The following is a 21,827-nucleotide window of genomic DNA, read 5'->3' on the forward strand; positions in this document are numbered from 1 at the left end:
TGCTTCCAGTTCTGTATTATTTTGATTGATATTTTGTTGGGAGGACTGAAGGCCATTCCAAAACATTCAGCTTGACGGTTACTTCCAGAATTTGCTAGTATTTAGTTAAATCCTTTGTTCTAAATGATAAATGAACTCTTGCTATATTACAAACAGCAGCAGCGTCACAGGCTTAACACAAGTCCAATGAATGCTCAATCCACTGCTGTGGAAATGGACATTTATTTTATATCGAAACATAATTTTGTATTTAAGTTAAGATGGTGACGTGTTTATTTTATTTTATTTTATCAAACATCTTATTTACCTTGAAGGTAACAGAAGCTTTGGTGCAGTAGAAGCCTATGGAAACAATGGGGTCTTTGGGTGTGTGGAGTTGGGAGCTGTTGGGGATGCTTCCCGTCTCTCGCTGCTGGTAGAGACCATCCTCTCCTTCTTCCTCTGTGCTTACAATGGCTGGAACGAAGGACCAAGCCCAGGACACCCAACCTTGGTTTGCTTCATCAGGATTACCAGACTGTATGTAGAGGTCTTGGCTAGGTCGCCTTTCCGTATCTACATCCATTCCTGAAGGAGATAAAAGTCTTAATTAGATATCATTTAAACATAAACTTAGGATTTTACTGCTGCTGAATTAGCTGCAGTAAAAGAGAAAAATCTATATATCAGCAACCCCCCCCCTACACACACACACACAAAAAACAAACAAACAAAACAAAACAGTGACATAATTCCTTTCTAGCACACTTTTACCCCAACAGGTAAATGCATTTAAAGTGGCAGTTTCTGAATACAACCTGGTTAAAGAGAGGGGAAACTTGCAGATAATGGAAGTGTCTGTATGCAGGGCGGCACACTAAATTAATTTACCCTTTCCTTCGGGGCATTTTAATTCTAGCAAGTTGTTTCAGCTGTCAACAGAACACACAAAAACAGCAGAGAACAAGGAAGTTTCACAGTAGTTTCTGCCAATGCTCCAGCAGGCAGGTGTGTAAGTATTTGTGGGTTACATGAACTCATTGCTGCATGAATTCCACAGAGCAAGAGGAAGTTCATTCCAGCAGAGGCCAGAGGGCAAAGGCTGTCAGCCAGCATCCTGACAGAGGAGGGCTTTGACTGGACCCAGTGGTCAAGGCAGTCTGTGCTGGACCCAACAGCACAGGCCAATTTCAGTTATGCGTGTGGTCAAATCACATGTTTGGTAAGAAGCCAACTACTAAAATGGAGGCCATGCAGGAGTCCAGGTAACTATGAGCCACTAGCATAAACACTGCTTGGCTAGGAGCGTAGGTAAAACTTAGCAATAGTGTTAACTATAAGTTTGGGAAGATGGGGTGGAGCTGACTAAAGCACTGGCTACTTTGTAGAAAATCCACAGAGTGGCAAGTTGTCGGGGTAGGTTTACAAAAACAACCAAAAGTCTTCACTTTTTCTCCAATTACCATTTGAGCAGTCAAAAAACCACCATGCACCCATCCATTCCTGATCCTGACCCCTGAACTGGTCCCATCATGTATGTTTCCATACACATTGGGATAGAGGAAGCTGATGTCAATACATAAGAATGTGTAATTCCATTCCTTGTGGCCTCACGTCCTCTACGAGAAAACAATATTGTCCGTGAGGTCACAACTTAGGAATCCCAGAGGGTAAGGCGGTGAAAATTATGACATATTTTAATTAAATCTTTCACTTTGTGAATTGGCAGCTGGAAATCCCATGTTATGGCTTTTTTATCTGTCTTTCCATCCCAATCTCCCTGTCTGATTCCATCGCTCATTCCTTTTTTTTTTGTTTTTACTCAAGGAAGCCTTTGAGGTGTCAGTTTAACAAGTTATGCTCTTTCACTTCACATCACAGCCTGACGAAGTCTACATTTGAATTACAAGGCAATCAAAATAAAAGCACAATCACCAATCAAGTGATCAAAACAGAGCAGCTTAAGGACACTTTGAAGTATTAAGCCTTAGAAGTGAGTGAAAAATTCCCAAACGATGATGTAGTCTGGCCAGAATGTATGCTGCCTTGGCGTTGAGCACTATGACCACACAGGTGTGAAGTATCCCTGCTCTGGGAGTACAATCAGTGTCTGCCAACTAACAATGTATGTATTGCAGCACTCTATGAACATCTGTCCATATATCCTTAAGTAGAGCTCAGAAGAACTGCATGACAGTCAGCGTCATGTACGGTTTCTCTTAGTCCAGAGTCTTCAAGCAGCAGGGTAGGCCTAAGCTAGGAAAGGATTCGGTGTAAGAGACAGTGACACAGAAAGTGAGTGGGAAGTAGTAAAAAGAGGCAGTGCTCTCACAGGCCAGTAGATGTCCCTCCATGTTTATAGAGGGAGAGGTGGACTGTTACCTGACCGTTCAGTGAAGGCTACTCCTATCTACTGATAGTGCAGGTGTTTGTGTAGACATGCATACATGTTAAGACTCAATCTAAGCTTAACAGATAACCACTGATGCAAAAAACACATACCATAGTGCAATGCATTCATAACGACGTTTTTTTTTTCATGACTGAACTTACTTACAGCATTTTTGCTACCAGCATGACATTAACATCATACTACCGTAAAAGCAATTTTAACTCTAATAGCAGAAACCACTAAACCACTCAATTCAATGGTCATCCCATGTTCACAGTAACACTACAAAAAAAGAAACAATGTCCTGTCATACCAATGTATTATCACTAGGGAGCTACTTGAGGTTAGTAACACTGACACAGCCTGTGGTTTCTGGTTGATTCCTGTGTGAAGGTCCTTTCCATTCAGCACACTTCAAGGGACATGGAGGCTAAGCCCTCCTACAAAGCAAACACTAAACACCAAGTCCCATCCACATGCACATATGATATTGGAGAAAAGTAACAAGTATAAGGGCTCATGTATGTTACACAGAGATGCACACACCCTGCCACACTTCAGCAGCCACAGTCCTCAGTTCATAATTCTTCACATACTTCTTGAAACCATACAACTTTCACTGCTGTGACCAGCTGGTCCATCCAAGCATGTTAGTCATCTATGTTTCCAACCACTTAATTCTTTAGTGTTTTTCTCAGACTTCACTGAATTTCAGACAGTAAGAAAACTAGCCATGTAATCCTAACCGAAGGGTTGTTTTGGTTAGTGACACACACAAATATCGCACAATCTTCACCTAACAAGCCTATTCATTAATGAGACATTGGCTCTTACCTAAAAGGAAACGATTCAAACAAACAACATGCGGCCACAGTGAATCATGGGCACATAAACACATTACAAGGCTTTTTCCACTTCAATAATTGGCAAAAAGAAAAACACCTTCACATGTGGGAAAAATTAATATTCCCTTTGAAATTTTTTTTAAAAACAGACCACTTAAGTCATGACTTATTAATACATTACACAGTAGATACAGAATTTATTCCTTACTCTCAACTCAATCTTTTGACCACATATATACACCCTCACACAAATAAACCATATTTTATAAAAAAAAACAAACAAACAAAGAAACACTAGGAAAATTCAATCAGTGCAACAGTATCAGTTACAAAAGCCAACTCAAAGCAAGAGTAAATAAATGAAACGCACATACAGGCCAGTGGAACCAGAATATGCAGCAAGACTCAAGTAGCCTATGGGAAATCAATGAATGTTATGAAGTACTATGCACAATGTTGGTATCATATTCCAGCAATCATGTAACAATGACTGTTTCCTACAAACTATAACCCATGAACAATAAATATGCATGAAAGCCAATTCAGTCTCTACAAGTGTAGTGCTCCGACTCAATGTATGGCTGTCTGTCCTGGTTTGGAAAATTATATTTTGTCATTAAAAAGAATAAATCATTTTAGCTTTATTGTTCTTATTTTTTTTCCAGGAGGGAAAAAAAATCAGCTTTATTTCATAAATCTGAAATGCACACATTTAAAATCATGTTTATGAATATGTTTGGAGCCCTCTCAACACACACACCTACTTATTACAGTGCATATACACACAATTGCCCCCCTGCCCCCTCCAGCTTCTTCACTCTGACGATTACTTCCAGCATAACAAGATCTGGGGGTGCTCAGGTTCCAAGAGCTGGTCCCCTCTTGTATATTTTTGTGATGGGATACTAATTCATTCTCAGAGGCTCCGCATAGCAGTAGCATGACACCGACTCTTACATCTGGCATTGGACACTGAACTGGAAGCTGCGCCAACTGGCAACGAAAGTTCCACGCCAAGAGGCAGGGAGTTAGAGCGAGCGAGGAAAGGGCCGTGTGTGGGGCTGTCTACGCTCCCCTTTGCCCACTACTTCTATTCCACCATAATTTGCTCCTGGTGCTAGAGAGGCTGATTTAGCCCAGAAGGACATGACACTTCATACATGAGCATTTTAAGAGGTGTTCAGGGGAAAAGGGATGTCTTTTTTTTTTTTTTAAATAACCACAGTTATTCAAAGTATACTGTATAAATATATGTCAATGAGTGCAGTTTTGTGAGTGTTCAATTTTGTACAACTCAGTGTCTGCCTTTAAACAACTGCACCTATGCGTTTTGCTTCACAGCTGGACATAAGCAGTGTGATTTACCATGTGCTCCAATTAGAAAGATAGAGGTAGACCTGTGTTTGATTCAACCTAGTTTCTTCTCCTTATCCTGCTTTCTCCTGCTTCCAACCACATGGAGGTGATCAGGCCTGATGACAATGGTCTGTATCGAGTTATACGCTCCAGATTTTGTTTGTGGAAAAAGCAGGAGGAGTGCACACCATGGTCAAAGCGATGTTAAATGTCCCATTTAGGAATAACAGCAACATATAAAAAAGACAGAGCCCCTGATCGGAATAAGGCAACATGCAGAGTCATGGGATGACCATGAAGTAAGACCATGCAAAATTTGATTTATTTTGCTTTGTATGTCACTTGATTCAAACATGCTATGGTGATAAGAAGCATACTTAGCCACTGAAATGTTCATAGAGCAAAACATACGTATGCTTTAGCTGTTGTTAGTGATTAAGTCTAAAATTGAAATTCAATTATGATACGGAATTATAATTAATTACTATTATGATACTGAATTTTTGTGGACTTTTGTGGACTGTCTTAAAACTTGTTTTAAACATAAAACATTAACAAACCAATCAAAGTGTTAGAGAATTACTGTTGCTTTCCATAAGAAATCTCACTCACCAGGTGAACTTGCTCCAGAATCCCTTGCATGCCCAGTGCCTTCTTCACCCTCATCCTCTTTGTGTCCTCCGATTTCCCCATAGTAAAGAGCAATGATTAGCTCCAAGATTCGTATAAACATGGGTAGCTGCTGATCGGTAATGGACAACTTCAGGCTCTCCACCATGGTATGGATCTGAAAAATAGTTAGCTATAAATTAGATTTTGATATTTGATCCAATTAATGCACAGATTTATATGAAAAATACAGAACGCATCTATCATCTTCTCTTAGAATTCCAGTACTTTTAAAATATTTGTTCTAAACAAATCTTAGTGTAGAAGAGCTTTTGTCCAACTAAGTGTTCGCAGTTATACAAAATGGATTAGTACCCCCAAAAAGTATGTACTAACAGCACTTGACTTAAAATTCTAACACCGATTTTACTTCAGTCGTGTCTCAGATCATTTCTAGTGGTACCTTAGATTTTCATGAAGGAAGTAAAATCTTCCCAAAACAAGCAGCTGTCTTCCACATATATTTAAAGTCACTGGTTGACAACAATTCACTGATATTAGTCATTATCCTGCTATTGATGTGAGAACAGCTGCCCAAACAAAAGTCAGCCACATTAATCTTTGATATCTGTAAACTGTTAATAGAAATGTAAGTTTTTCCATCATATGGAATCTTCAGACAACAGCAAATATAAGAAATTATATTAACCCCTAACATTTCCTTGAGCTTTGCTAAGATGATGGCAGTTATAGAGTTATTCCTAAAATCACAGGCTGGCTCACCTTTATGACAGATGGGATCTTAGAGTTGATGTTGTCATATGTAAAATGGAGGCGTGTTCTGAAGGAGCATTTGTACAAGAGCGGGTCCTGGTAAAACTCAATTTTGCCGCTAGCATTCCGTTTGTCCAAACACACGGTGCAGTCAGCAAAGTTGATCAGTTTCCTTAGGACCAACTCTGGAGCTGCACAAAGAAAAAAGCAAGAGAAGAAAAAAGGATTAAAACAAAATTAGGTATCATTAAAAACAAACAAGTTAAATTATGCACACACTAACAGAGAGCAGCTCCTGACAACAAATTCTCATTATCAGTGATTTAGTTAAAATAGAGAGCTAGCTCAGAAAGTTTGTTTGTGTGTGTGTGTCTTGGTTGGCCACACATCATCAGGTTCTCACTTGACACTGATTCACTTACCCTTGGCAGAATGATAACAGGATCTATTCCCAGAATTATTTCACTGTCTAAACAGTGCCAGTAACCATTACAGTACTCACTAGTTGCTTTCAAGAAGTATGTGAAGAACACTTCCTCTTCCCAGCAGCTTCCAGAAACTTCATTGACACTTGAGTTGATGTTGGACGATTCACATTAGCAGCCATTATTTTTCTAGACACAATTCTAGCACTCTTTACATAGGGCTTATTCCTGTTAACATCACCTGTGCTAAACCCAAACAACAAATGAGGTACTTTAAGGGAAAAGCTCTCCCTCTGCTGCTGTGCCAGAAATTTGAACATTGTTGTCGGTCTTTTAAGGCAGTGCTATTTGCAATAATAATAATAATATAATAGACAACATATAGAGTAAATGCATATGAGCACAAGGCCTGAAGGAAACAAGCTACATTTAAATATATTGTACATACATGTGCATACTATATCTCAATCTGCATACTATATCCTTCTCTCAAGTATTGGCTTTAAAAATGAGACATCTTTACATTTGTTTGTCCTTTTTTAAAACTAATTATTAAAATGTTTACTATAGGGGCTACTATCTCAGTATGTTTACTAGTTAATCTAATTACCAAGGAATTTAAGAGGCTATTGCTCACCAGTAATGTCCATGAAGGCTCTTTCCCATAAATCATCCACTGTGTAGCACTCTGCTGAGGTGATGTTGACTGACAGCACAATATCATCTTCCACATACTTAAGGATCAGGTTATTCACCACAATGTTCACGTTGTTCACCACACGTCTGATCAGACTTTGGACATAGCCTACAAACACACAGGTTAAAACATAAGAATCATATTAACCCATAAAATATGGACACAAAGACACAAAGACAATAAACCTAATTACCAGGACCCAAAAACGCATGGACAAGGACATATTAGATATATGAAAGATTACATTTGTGTTGAGACACAATAAAGAGTAAAAACTAGAGCTACATTCCATAGTGTGTAGTGTAGACTCAGTACCACTGACCCCTGCCATCCTTGGACGGGCATGTAAAATCTCTGGTTCGGTCTTGTTTTTATCATTTAAGAAATGTGGCTAAGCTAAGCCCGATTTTATCTCGCTCTGAACTTGAGATTGCTATACATGCTTTTATTTCGTCACGCTTGGATTATTGTAATTCGCTGTCTATGTGTCTAAGCAAAGGTTCTCTGGATTGTCTGCAGGTTGTGCAAAACGCTGCAGCTAGGCTTTTGACAAAATCCTCCAAGTACTCACATGTGACACCATTATTATCTCAGTTACACTGGCTTCCTGTTAAATTTAGAGTTGATTTTAAGATCCTGGTCTTGACCTACAGAGCTGTGCACGGACTGGTACCTGCCTACAACTTTGATCTGCTACAGCCCTATGTCCCTAGCAGGTCTTTGAGGTCATCTGATCAGGGCTTACTTGCTATAAAAAACACTAAGAGGAGGACTAAGGGTGATAGAGCTTTTGCCACTGTGGCCCCTAGACTGTGGAACTCTCTCCCCCAAGCATTAAGAACTGTGGACTCAGTAGCTGTTTTTAAAAAACAACTCAAAACTTACCTTTTTAAAACTGCTTTTGGTTAATTTTATGCCTGTTTTATTTTCTCTTTTTAAATCTTTTTATGACTTGTGATCTTATGTGCAGCACTTTGTGATTCTGTCTTGAAAGGTGCTATATAAATAAAAATTTATTTATTTGTTTATTTATGGACTTGTAAATAAGAGATCATTCTGGCATGTTATTCTTCTATCCAAAAAAGGAAAGAAGAAGAAAAAAATCAACCTCAACAAAATTTGCAGCTCTTTAAATCGCAGTGTATTAAGAAGGGCTCTACTTTCTCTCAGATGTAAAATCCTGTTTAACTCCAAATTATGCACATATTGCAATAACTATATCCCTTCCAAGCTCATTAAACTACTGAGGCACCTTTGTGTCCACTTAAACACAAGCAACTTTCACTGAATAAGTACTCACACACACTCATACATAAAAATATGGGTCTTTGTACATACACAGAATAGTGCAATTAAAAGCACAATAAATCCCTGTCATAGGAATCCCATAATATGAAGGGAAAAAAAACTATTTATTTAGGAACTTATGAACTCCTCAAAGGTCAGGATAATCAGGGCTGGGCATTTTTCCAACTTTTCCCCTTTTCACAAGTAAAAGGACACTAATGGAAATGGGTTGCTTGGTGAGGGGTGGCACCTGGGCAGGACTTGCATATTCCCACTTTCTTGATGTGAATTCTCCAAACAATTACCTGCAGTTTTCTCACATGGGTTCAATCAGACATTACAGAGACTCTGTAGCAGAGAGCTGGTAGCATAATGACTGTTTAATGTCCAGTCCAACTAATTCTGACATTTGCAGAATTCTCAAAAAAAAAAAAAAGGCTCTGTAGGTATTACCAAGAAAAGATCAGGGCTGCAGTGTATTTATTAATATGTCTCATGACAAAATCTGCCAGTAATAAAAAGAGCAAAAAAAAAGAACCAATGAGCGACCTGCATAATAACTATTTAGTACACTGTGAATTTACACTGGAAAAACTTGGGTCATAACTTTTAGAAATGTAATGCATTAATTAATTTAAAACATTTGAGAGTGTGACTTTCACATTTTGAGGATATGAAGAGAAAGGATTCTCAATTATACATAAAACTAGAAATTACAGAATTCAACTTTTTTAAAGGCTGAGGGAGGTGAGGGTGACAGTCCTTCTGTTGAGGAAGTGGGTGGATGTAGTAGCCTAGAGCAAGCACAAGAGAAAAAGCAGCATGACAGATTGGGTTTCAACAGAGCTGAGGGAGCCATCCTGCAGTGTTACCAGTACCTCCTAATGGCCACAGTAACGCCCAGAAACAGAAGCTTTGCAGGAAAAACATACATGGTAAGGTCATTACTCAACAAAGTAAGAAATAACTTAAAATATTACAGACAGGGGAGTTTCGACCATAAAATATGAAAATATACAGCAATAAATCCTCCTAACCACAGGACCAATGGCATTATTCATTCCTCCCAAGTACTGTTAAACACAGTCACTACAAGTTAAAATATATAAAGCTTTAATGCTTTTCCCTTATTTTCCAAACCAAATGTTTTTCTTCCTGTATCTACATGCCTGGCCCAGGGCATAACAGAACCAATAATTAAGTAGAACAAAATGGTGCTGTTGATGAAAATATTTATATGAATTGGTTAACTGTTCTGCCACTTGTGCACAGGCCCGACTATGTATTAGCATAATCCAATTGACAAAATTCTCATGAGTTTGCTGCCTGACCAAACACAGCAGCAGGAAGAGAGGATGACATAATATGAACTCAACTCATACTTAATGTGTGTTCATGACACTTGTGCGTGGCCTTGCATGCATGCATGTGCTTGTCTTGAGTGGAGCTGAGTGTGTGCCTGGCAACTTCCTTACATGCATGAGTGTGTGTGTGTGTGTGTGTGTGTGTGTGTGTGTGTGTGTGTGTGTGTGTGTGTTTGTTTCTGGGGTCAGTCAGAAAGCCGATGTTGCACCTGCAGCCTGGGCAGTAAAACCAGCACTTTACCCCCTGCTATTTACCTCTCTGGATCTAATTTACACATGTCAGGGTGTCCTTTCTTTCTCTCTCGCATGCTTGTACACTTGTTATACCTCTTCTTGCCTATAACAAGTCCAAGGCCCCAATCCATCTCCCTGTGAGCCATTGCACTGCTCTGAACTTCTGTAAACAATTGACACAGGCAGCACCTGTGCTGCAGCCCACAGGGAAGAAGCCCACTTAAAACTGTTCAACCATAAAATGGCTGGAAAAACCAGCTCCTTTATGTGATCTAAGAACAGGCCAAGTGGTCTCTTCTGTGCAATACAGGAAAGAAACACTATACTGTACATGCTCACCATTTTCCTGTATATGGAAAGTATTAGCAACTATCAGCTTTGCCACAGTTATTAGCCATAAAGAAAAAGACAAGTCCATAAGATACTAAATATACTGTGAAGTTGTATTGCTGTGTTATTTAAAATGGTATTAGCACTATTGCCAATGTAACCAGAAGCATAAATACAATTCCTGTTGTGGAACGCAGCATCTTTAATAAAATACAGTAAGCCACTATTGATTTTCAGTTTGTAACGTAAAAAAATGCAAAGACAGCAGTGAAAGGATCTCACTTCCGCTGAGGTAACTTTCCAGCAGTATTATGGAAACACATTAATATATGATTAGATTCTTACTAAAGCAGCAATATAAGCCGTCTAATTATGCTAACTATTCAGTTCTAGGGCCCCTTATAGTAAAGTGGGAGATTCAAGGAACTCAACCATGCATGGTACAGCAAGGCACCAACGCAGAACAACGGCTCAGCTGGAGAAATTACCAGCCTTCGTGTGTATGGGATATTTTGTTTCCTTAGTTAGCAGTTTCCACTAATACTACAAAAGCTTCTGTATTTACATTATGGGTAAATGTCCCAATACTCTCAACAGCTAGCAGTGCTAGTTCTTGTTGTGTTGCTGCTTCGATGTGCAAGATAGAACGTCAGATGAATTATGTCTGAAACTGCAGGTTCTGGTTAGACTGGCTGTCCAGCTCACAGCGGCTCTCAGGAGCAGAACAAGGACTATTATCACCAGTTGCTGCCAATGACAGTGGAGACAGCTGGGCTAGTTGGTTAGCTGCAACTACACTTTCAAAATAAGAGTGAGGGGATGGTCTTAGTAAATTAGTGAACTGTATCGCAGCAATCCAGTATGGGATTTTTTTTTCTTTCTTGCTGATATTTATGATGAGAGGATGCTGCAATTTGTAATCTTTGCATTAAATGCAGGTTAGTTTCTATATCACTGTTAATGAAATCAAATCACAGAATGCTATTTTTAGCTACAGTTAGTGCATTTCCTTTTTTTCTGCTTCTGGTTTTGCTCATGACATGAGTGCTGTTTACTGGTTTGAAAACTGTAGACTGAAAACTCTTATCAGGTCTCTTATTGTTGTTTCCAACAAGAAAATGAAAAAAGATCTCACTAAGATCGCTATATAATGTGATTCAGCTAGATATATAATTTCACTCAGTGAAAACTGAAGAAATTGTTTCCTTTCAGTCAATTCACTTGGTACAACACATAAGTACAGGATATCACGTCCCCACGTGTCCTGGCTAAAACCTCTATTCAAGCCTTTAAGGCGGATGACCTGTGATGACATGCACAGGCCTACTTGCGCACATTACCCCTGTTATCACAGTCATCCCTTAGAAAGGTAAAGAGCATAAAAACTAAGAACACCTTTGCTAAACTGGACTAACTTGCTGCTGCTAGTTAGCTCGATTGTCTGCTAGCTTGAAGTTAGCTTAACTGCCCCTGTTGGAGTTAGCCTCCACCATGCAGTTGTTGTGTAGACTGCCCACGCTGCTAAATTTGAGTCTTCCTGTGTAGTGTTTTACTTTGCATTTTGGAACAGACACAAAACTGAAACAAGAAAAGCAGAAATCTTCTGTTCACAACTGTCCTCGCATGGCATGACCCTCTCCTCTCCAAGTGCAAAGACGAGGAGTATCCTGTTGATGTCCCCGCAATTATCTGGGCTGACCCCATAGAATATATTGATGGGTTAACCGAAGACAAGCCAGAACTATGCAGGAGCACTGACCGGCTTCAGCCCAGCACGCCGCAGGAAGACAATGATGTGCTGGACATCGGCCTGGACATTCATGGTTTGTTGGAGGATGAGCAGGAGAGCCCAGTGTGTGGGACCCTGGGAAGCCAAGGCACCAACAAGAAAGCAGAACACACTGTTGCGGTGGGTGAGCCTCCAGCGAGAGCGCAGCCTCCCGTTCAAGTTCTAAGTCAGTTGGCTTGGAGCAAAGGTCCACCTTTGGGCCCCCAGCAGGACCCGATGCCCAGGAAGCTGCTCACCTCCCTCAGTGACACACTTAAGCGCCCTATCCGTGGGTGGTGCGAACCGTTGCTATCATCCACTGTGTACACCAGAGGTGGGCAATCTCAGTCCACGTGGGCCGGTGTCCCTGCAGGTTTTAGATGTGTTCTCGAACCAACACAGCTGATTTAAATGGCTAAATTAGCTCCTCAACATGTCCTGAAGTTCTCCAGAGGCCTGGTAACGAACTAATCATGTGATTCAGGTGTGTTGACCCAAGGTGATCTAGATCTAAAAGATCTAAAACCTGCAGGGATACCGGCCCTCGTGGACTGAGATTGCCCACCCCTGGTGTACACTCTACTGAGGTGATGTTGACTAACAGCACAATATCATCTTCCACATACTTCAGGTTGTTCACCACACAGTTACCAGTTGCAGTTCCGGATCAACCGCCTCAGAATTATAAACCCACTGTTTGCAAGGAGCCAGCAGTGATACTCAGAGAGGAAATAAGTACACTATTCATCCCATTCTTGACCTCCGAGTCATGAACAAATATTTATGAATGAACAAGTTCAAGACGCTAACATTCAGACAACTTTTGAATGCAGCTGGCCCAGATTATTTATTATTATTAACCTTTATTTTACCAGGAAAAGTCCCATTGAGATTAAAAACCTCTTTTTCAAGGGAGTCCTGGCCAAGAGGCGACAACATGTTAAAATTACAAAGTTACATACATGTTATAAGTAACAATTACATTTTAAAAAACATTTTTCTCTGGCTCTCTCAATTTGGACTTAAAAGCATTTAATGAAATAAGATCTGCTATCTTCCAGTCTTTTTGCATCATGTTCCATGTAAAAGGGGCAGCATAAGTAAAAGCCCTCTTTCCCAGTTCAGTTCTGGCAAATGGAACATTGAGCAGAAGAAGATCGCTTGAACGCAGGCTATAAGAAACAGTACTCCTCCGTGTGAGCAGATCGCAAATGTAGGTGGGCATTTGTCCAAGCAGGGCCTTGTAAATAAAGATGCACCAGTGATCAAACCTCCTGGAGGACAACGAAGGCCATCCCACTCGAGCATACAGATGATTGGTTTGCAACAATCATGTGGCTATACACCCGAACCACAGGTATGCATTCGAGGGCATAGTCTACGAATACCTGGTGCTGCTGTTCAGGTTGTCACTGGTGCGCCTTTGCAAAGGCGCATCAGAGACACCTTTGCCGAAGCTGCCAAACCTTCTCCAGTGATTGAGTGATGGAGTTCTGCGCCTCCACAGCCACCTGACCTAAGCCCAATCAATAGTATAATCAATAGATAGTTTGTGATGACTTGGACCGCAGAGTGAAGGCAAAAGGGCCAACAAGTGCTCAGCATCTCTGGGAACTCCTTCAAGACTGTTGGAAAACCATTTCAGGTGACTACCTCATGAAACTACATACTACCAATAACTACACATAATTCTGTATGTGTTCATTCATAGTTTTGATTCCTTCAGTAAAAATCTACAATGTAAATAGTCATTAAAATAAAGAAAAACGCGAGGGCGTGATTTCCCATACTTATGTGTTGAGCCTCGTTCCTCTCCTTAAGGGAACAGAAGATATATAGATATAACTATTCATTCTCAATAATCCCCTCTGCACACAATTCAATTATGTACTCATGAAAGCACGTCAAGAATATTTGTTGTGTACTAGCTTCCTTCAACTAGACACACAATCAAAAAATGTAAAAAAAACAAAACAAAAAAAAACCAAATCCTGAAGATCCTACTGCACTCACAAAAACATGCTGTGACTTATAAGCGGACTACACGCTTTGAAACAGAAAATTTGGAGGGCAGCTTCTGATACACCAAATTCATAGGTTTCAGTATGGCTAGCACAGATTCAAAGGGAGAACTGCCACTATTAAATCGCTTTGAAGTCATATAAAACAAACCACATTTTCAACGGCGTGAATAGAACCAAAGCAGGAATCTCCTGGAACAGGCAAATGTGGTTCTCACAAACGGTGGCCACTCGTCCCCCCACAAGCAGCAGTAAACATAATCACTCACAGAATCGCCCAAGGTGGAAGCACTTGGTCTTTGGTCTTTGTGTGGCTACCAATCCCATGGCATATGAATTAACATCACTATTTTCCACCACAGAGTGAACGAGGACGATAAATCCATTCAGCATGTGAGAGCTCAGAGCTAAATAACTGGATAATTGTGAAGGGCCTGCCTTTTGGTATCACCATGTTTAGTTTTGGTTGTTTTGAAGGAGATGGGAGTTAAAGGGATAAGACGCAACAAAGTGGTTTTTAAACGCAGATACTGACAAAGATCTAAACAGGTCTTTGCGCTGTGAGGGTCTCACATCTAACACAGATCTTCCTTAAGGCTAACAAGTACACAACCATTGCCACATTTTTGTATCGTCCATTTACTTAAAATTATACCTGTCTATCACTGCCTCTGACACAAAATTATTTGCACAACCAACTTTACACTGACAAAGGACATAGCTTAAAATATTTAGCAAGAAAGTACAAAAAGGATGTTAATCACCAGTCTTTTAAAATTCTAAAAAATAGTGATGTATGACATAATAGCTGTAGTAGGATTAGAATACAAGTATCAGTGTGGAAGCTGTAAACTGGCTTATGGCATGATGGCGACTGAAAGTATGTAATAATGTATCATAATAGGTAAAGGTAAGTAAGTACAGTTTATTTATAAAGTGCTTTACACAGACATATAGTCACAAATTGCTGCAAAATCCAAATTTAAAAAAAAAAAACATTGAGTAATTAAAATAAAAAATAACAGAAAATTAAAATGCAGTGAAAAATGGTGCACAATTCTGAACAGAATGTATTTACATTACATATGTTATGCATTTACACTAAAAGACCATCAAATGCAAGATTAAGATGCACTGTTGTGTGGAAAGAAAGCACAGTGCAGCTTTTCAAACAGCCCTAATGCAGTACAGAGTTGTCAAACTAATTTTATATTGCGGGCCACATACAGCCCACTTAAGTGGGCTGGACCAGTGAAACTCCCCTGTCTGTCAGTGTAAAGAAGTTACATATGTAACCGTTTTTCTACATGTTAGAGAAAAAGCTGCTATCCTTTTTTTGTTGTTGTGGATGTTTTTGTTTTGTAGTTATATAAAAAAAACAAAAAACAGATAAAATGATGTGGCCACATTTGGCCCACGGGCCTTGAGTTTGACACGTGAGGTAGTATATTGGCCAGTACTAGCACTGAAGAGCATATCCATATGGAGATGTATCAACTGTGCATCCATTTTACTTGTTGATATATTACATCTTCTTACAATACGGTACATACAACAGTTCACATTCTACAAAGATAATGTATTATTTATGACTTATGTTAGGTTTTTACATGGAGACAGAGTCATCTCTGTCACAAGATTTGAAAGTCTGAATGGTCTTTGCATCAAAGCTGCACTTCCCAGCTATGTTTTAGCATCATTAATGCCGACTACCCTTACAATAACTTAAAGAAACATAAAATGACATTAAAAAAGCACATGTATACCATGGCTTTTGAAGGAATTTCTGTAACTCAAAGGAACTGTAATATAGTAGTGACATGATCTTTTTCTGAAAGACATTTCAGCACTTTAACAGATTGTGGAGGCACTAATGTTAAGCATCCCATCTCTGAAAAAAAAAACACCATACTTCAACTACATTAAAGCCTCCTGTCAGGTTTGGTTTGTATCTTATTCTTGGGAAAACATCCTCTGTCTGAGTCATAGCAGGTTAGTTTTACCTCATCTACCTTTTAACCTCAAGCTTTTAATTAGGTAGGTTGGGATTACGGCATTCATTTGCTTCCTTGCCATTACCGAGGTGCAGCAACCTCTGACCCCAAAGTTGTCTCTGCAGTCTGTAATGGGCTGAAATAAGGTCCGCTAGTAGAAAAGTTAAGGGTGTGCACACAGAAGAACACACTAAAATCATGGCGCGCGCGCGCACACACACACACACACTCTACTGGGAGATCTGTTGGAAGCAGCCCTAAAGGGAGATGCCTGGGTGTGAGGAACCGTGCTTTAACAGCTGGGGAGAGATATTATCTCATAATGTAAAGCCTGGAAATGGATCCTCCCAGGATACAACAAGCCAGGAGTGTAAGTTCATACATTCAACCACACCAGGGTTTGGAAGTGAAGCTTTTTTTCAAGCTGACCTAACTCAGCTCATGACCCCTGCCTCTTGGATTATGTTTTTACCTTCATTCGTGCTCTCTAAACAGATTATTTTTCATAGATCTTAAAGGTTGAAAGGTTGTCGCACACCTACTTGAAAATTTTCTTACATAAGTATATATGTTCAGAGGTATTTGAAATAACTGCATCCATACATTTTAAAAATAAAACTGCCAACATAAAAGATTAGGGTAAAAAATGCATTCAGTCACACTAGGGCCCTGGTGTTCACAAGTTCTGGTGTGAAAGGTCTGTATAAATTTTTTTTTTTAAATTCTATTATTCAGCCACTCTCAAACAAAACCGCTCTTTGTGAGGTGCACTAGAGTGCTGCAGTAAGGTAGGCATGGAATCCGTGGCCCTGTGGGAGGCATGTGGTCAAGGAACTTTGTTGATAAGAGCCATCACCGTATGATTTATAACAGGCACATTCCCCGTGCTCACTCTGGGTGATTTACACTTGTGAAAAACAGCGCTACGTGGCTCATCCCAAAATAAAAACTCTTATATGGTAAACGGGAGATGATACATACATACATACTAAAGTATGTAAAGTTATAAAATATGAAAAAAATATTAGTTAACTACTTTTGAAAAAAAAACCTCTGGTCCTTGGATAAAATAAAACTAACTGAAGCAATTTTGTGAACTTGAAAAACTAATTAAAAAAACAACAACTAAATATATAGATATATCCTCAGTCATGTTGAGCAGGGAAGTCATAGCTAACCAGTGGTGGTCACTTTGACAGTCCCATATCAGATCATATGAACTGATGTAGTTAAGACAGTCCACTTTTAAGGAACATGTTGATGTCAAGTAGGTAGGTGAGGGAATCAGAACAGCCTCACTGAGCCAGTTTACATCACTTACCTGGAGGCAGGTCTGGGTCACTCGGGGCAGCTTGCTGTAGGCGACGGGGCTTGGCCACAGCCTTGGAGCTGTCTGAGACACTGCGACTGGTAGAACTAGAGCCACTTTCGTGGTCATCCTGATAAAACAAAAACAAACAACAATGCCTGTGATGACAGAAGCTGGACAAAAGGGCCTCTACAAGAGCTCTGTAGTTATAAGTTATCAGTTATAACCACATTAAAGTAAAGTAATAATATAACATATAGTAGTTGTGATCCTAGATTGTGCAAACTAGTTCTTGTTTAAATTAGATATGGAATATGTGAATTTTCATGCATAAAACATGTTTCTTAGATTGAAATTAGAGTAACAATATTGAATATATTTGTTTATATATAATGGCTTAAGTTACAATTATAATGCCTTTGTCCACGACTACACCAGGGTCCACTTAGGTCCAAGCAACATAAATTTTGTTATCAGACAGTGGAAAAGAGGATCTTTGCGGCCTTTGACTGTGCTAACTTCCAAGGACAATTTATATTACAGTGTATCTGGTTACTGAGAGTAATGAAATGAATATAAACTGAGAATCTGCTCTCCTGCATCACTGGCGGTGGCAGTGATAAGAAGAAAGTTTACCATGCACCACTATTTCTTACACTAAACCTTCTGAATAGCCTTCTGAATAACCTTCCTCCCACCATTTAACAACCATCCCTGTGGCCTCTACAAATAAACTCTGGTCCTTGAATGAGAAAGATGAAGGTCTCTAGTCCATGACAGCACATGTCATCCACACTGGAGACACCGGTGGCCTGTCAAGCCCAGGAACATAAGTGCAAAATGTGTGTATGTATGTATTAATGTGTATATAGGAAAATGAAATGATCACCCCCCCCATTTAGAGATGAGCTTGGTGATAAACAGAATGACCCAAGATTCAAGCTAAGGAGCTTATTTATTGTTGTAGCTCGTAGAGAGCCTCGGGCTTGTGGGTGTTCTGTACAAATAAAACAGCAGAGACATGAGGACCAACAGTGGAGGGGTCAGAAATAGTGGTTTTAGACTACTGACAGCCAAGGACTTATGCTGCATTCCATCTGCCTCAGAAGTCAGATGTCAGAGCTGGGAGTGACGTCACTGTTGTTTGTGTTCCAACAGCAAAGTCAAAAAGCAAGGAAAACAGGATTTGTTTTGGTCCATAGCAAGCTAGTTGCTAGTGGTGCATAAATAATGCACCACTAGCAATACTAATATTGCTTGGCTTATTTTTATTTCTTTTTTTGCTTAAAAACAGCACATTTTATTAAAGCTACTGAAGGGGCAACAATAAGGTTGAGTTTGTAAATTTAATAAATGTGACTTTTTAAGGGATTGAGGGATTTGCTAAGTCACAGTTTAAGATTGGAAATAATAATAAGATTCTATGGGTGGAAATCTGTCAGATCTGTCACTGTATCCACATGATAAACGTGTGTGCATCTTGGAATATATCGAGCCCTGTTGTAAAGACGAATTTAACCATAAATGATCAATTTGGAGAATAGGGGGGAAAAACTTATCAGAGCACAAAAATGCTATGACTACAGCAGCTAATGTTGAACTCCTAACAGCTACTATGTATAATAGCAAATACCTCATATTCAAACTCATGGTAGACATAAGCCTGCAGCAGTGGATGGGATGAAGAAATGGGAAAAAAAAATTAGATACAGTGTCAAAGAAACAATATATTAGAGGCAAAACTGAGAAGTTAGTGAAAAGGTGGAGAGATTACTGAGTTAAAACTCAGTGTGGCGTTGATTAGAGGTTACTGCAGCACTGTAACCTTTGCACAATCAGCCTGGGTGGTAGGTTAGTCAGATAATTTGGACAAGAAAAGGGAGATCACATGTGTTTAGCATTAAAGCGTCTCAGGAGTCACCCCTTATCCTGACACATGTAAGCACTGAAGGTGTCAAAACCAAATATATTTGGCTACTCCACACACACACTTTATTTATAAATACTGAACCGATCCAGTTTAAACTGACAGACAGCCTTTGCAGGCAGGTCGCGTGTTGCAAATTTTAATACATTCATGCAGCTTACATATGTAACAGACAATCCCTGGTTCTAACACTATTTAATGACAGTGAACCCTTTCGTTGTAGTTGAGTAATGATGATTTGGTTTTAAACATACTTTGCATTATCTGAGTTGCAGACACACTGACAGAAGTATCCCCCAGTGCAGTAAACACTCAATGCTCAAAAGAGATGAGAGAGGCTCTGGTAGAAATATTTACATGTTACTTCACTAAGGCCCTATCCACTAGAGCTCCACTGTGCAATCAGTTTTTTCCTCATCAGAGAGTGGTGGGAATTGGTAAACAGAGAGGGAGAAATAATAAATACTTCATCAAGGTTACAACGAATAAAGATCTGTGAATAATAAGGTGTAAATTTGCTGGTCATTACTCATTTCTTTTGTAGATTTGTCATCACTTTGAAAAGTTGCACCTATAATATTTAAACATGCTACAATAGAAAAGGGATTGTTATTTGATTAAGAAGGTTTAAGATACACACTCCAATTCTTAGTTTACATCACAATACCCTGCTTGAGCACATTAGAGTAAGAAACAGTCTCCTTCCCCCTTTAGTCTCATATCTATACCTAAAGGAATGCATAGCCCAGCAAGCCAAGAGTACATCGAGTTCAACAATTTGAACTGCCACTATGAAGAACAAGACTGCCAAATTTGGAAGTAGCGCAATTAAGCGCTCAATGTCACCATGGGCAGTGAGCAATTCTCCAGAGGTGAAAAATGCCTTTTCAGAAGGAAGCCCTGGGACAAATGAAGCCTGCCCTCAGCTGCTGCCAAGTAAATCGATCTCTCCAATTCCACAGCAGGGCACAGCACAGGCAGGGAGCCTAAGAAGGATGGAGAAAAGGAGAAGGAAAGATAGACACGAGGACCGGAAAAAGTAGGGCTGCTTCCCCTGCAGGCATGTCACCTCAGCTGTTAACCAAATATGATGGTAGTTAAAAAGGAAAAGAGAGACATGAAACCAATTGATAAGCGAGAGAAAAAACAGTGGAAAAAAAAGAGAGACAGCAAAACCAAGAAAAGCTGAGGGACGTCTAGAGTGAAAGAGACTTGATGATAATGAGACCAGAACAAAGGGACAGAAACATGAAGCTGGTGGTGTGACTGACAGGTGAGGGGGACCCCCTACTCAGAGGGTAAGTGGGCACCCATAGAGGGTTAGGGCACAGGAAGGCCAGACGTGACCCCTGTCCTCCTGTAATCGTCTGACTCAGTCAGGGAGCAGGAGGCGGTGTGCTGAGTCTGTCTGGAGGGTCAACCCATATGAGCTGCTCAGCGCATTAGCTGAATACCACCACCACCTCCAGCTATTAGGAACAGCACCTCTGTAGATAAGAAACTCACAAGTTCCTTGTACAAATAATCTGGCTATAACTCACAGACACTAGAAACCAGTAACATCATATCTGCTAGTGACAATGACATATATGTAAACTAGTAAAGCTTCAAAAAATACAAATATGTCTTAAAATACTCATTATACTCCCGCAAATACCTACTTATAAAGTATTTGCGGGAGCAGAATAACACCCTTGCTACAGTTTCTTGTGATTTGAGGCTTCCTCTGACCTGGACTGGCTGAAAAGTAGGCAAATTACCAGAGTTTTTGTTGCCCATTCTTAATAAATATTAGACAAAAAAAACAAGCACTATATTTTTTCTTTTCAGAAATTGCTAAGTATTTTCCAATTTCAGTTTAACACAAGGAAAAAAAAAATTGGCAAGGACCAGCAGCCGACTACCTCGCTTCTCTGCAACCGCCTGATCTTTGAAACCAAAACATTTTTAAAACTGGTCAATTTCACACAGTTTCAGCACATTAATGGGAGCATGCAGACCATTGCTAGATAAACACACTCTGTTTTTGTTGTTTTTCCTCTGCAGGTTGCTGGTGAACTCATGCTGACATCAAAGCAGCAGGCCTGGATACTGGAGGCACGGCAGGGGAGGGCGAACGCCTACAGAGTGAGAAAATAAATGAAGGAAACCCAATAGGCTCCTTATCTCACACAGAACCCCTTCTCCTGTAAATCACTCACGTACTCATATAAACACAGACACACACAGAACCTCTGCCCGACATGTTAAGGCCTAGCATTCACACCTCCAAGTAACCAGTGAATCATATGATACTCAAAGGATATAATGAGAATGTGGGACATTCCAGGCTGTTTTTCCAGAACAATAGTGAAAAAAAAAAAACACTACTAAAGAGATACACATACTCTTTTGTCCTAAAAATGTGCTTCTGTTTTTTTAGTGCTCCTAGGTCTCATCTCCCCCCTCTCTCACCATCTTGCCTCATCAAAGGCCTTCTTTGCTATCACAGTATTCATTTCACTTTTGTTCATGTT

The 21,827-nt window shown here is 39.8% G+C and overlaps 1 protein-coding gene across 3 annotated transcripts in view; it reads right to left on the bottom strand.

Annotated features, from left to right (window-relative positions):
- Positions 1–21,827, bottom strand: part of vps13b (vacuolar protein sorting 13 homolog B) — a 297,571-nt gene that overhangs the window by 259,348 nt on the left and 16,396 nt on the right. For 2 of the 3 annotated variants that reach the window (XM_085290668.1, XM_085290669.1), the window contains exons 4-8: positions 17,397–17,514; positions 7,018–7,185; positions 5,965–6,146; positions 5,185–5,359; positions 308–567 (exon numbers count right to left, since the gene is read on the bottom strand). In XM_085290668.1, coding sequence (XP_085146794.1) covers positions 308–567; positions 5,185–5,359; positions 5,965–6,146; positions 7,018–7,185; positions 17,397–17,514 — 903 coding nt within the window. Of the gene's footprint in view, positions 1–307; positions 568–5,184; positions 5,360–5,964; positions 6,147–7,017; positions 7,186–17,396; positions 17,515–19,017; positions 19,048–21,827 lie in introns of all 3 variants that reach the window. The other variant, XM_085290667.1, reaches the window with a different exon arrangement.

This window comes from Mchenga conophoros, linkage group LG11 (genome assembly GCF_057382185.1).
Source record: "Mchenga conophoros isolate Kocher_MC1m ecotype Shallow Benthic linkage group LG11, M_conophoros_male_GT1.1, whole genome shotgun sequence".
In the NCBI taxonomy this organism is placed as follows: domain Eukaryota; kingdom Metazoa; phylum Chordata; class Actinopteri; order Cichliformes; family Cichlidae; genus Mchenga; species Mchenga conophoros.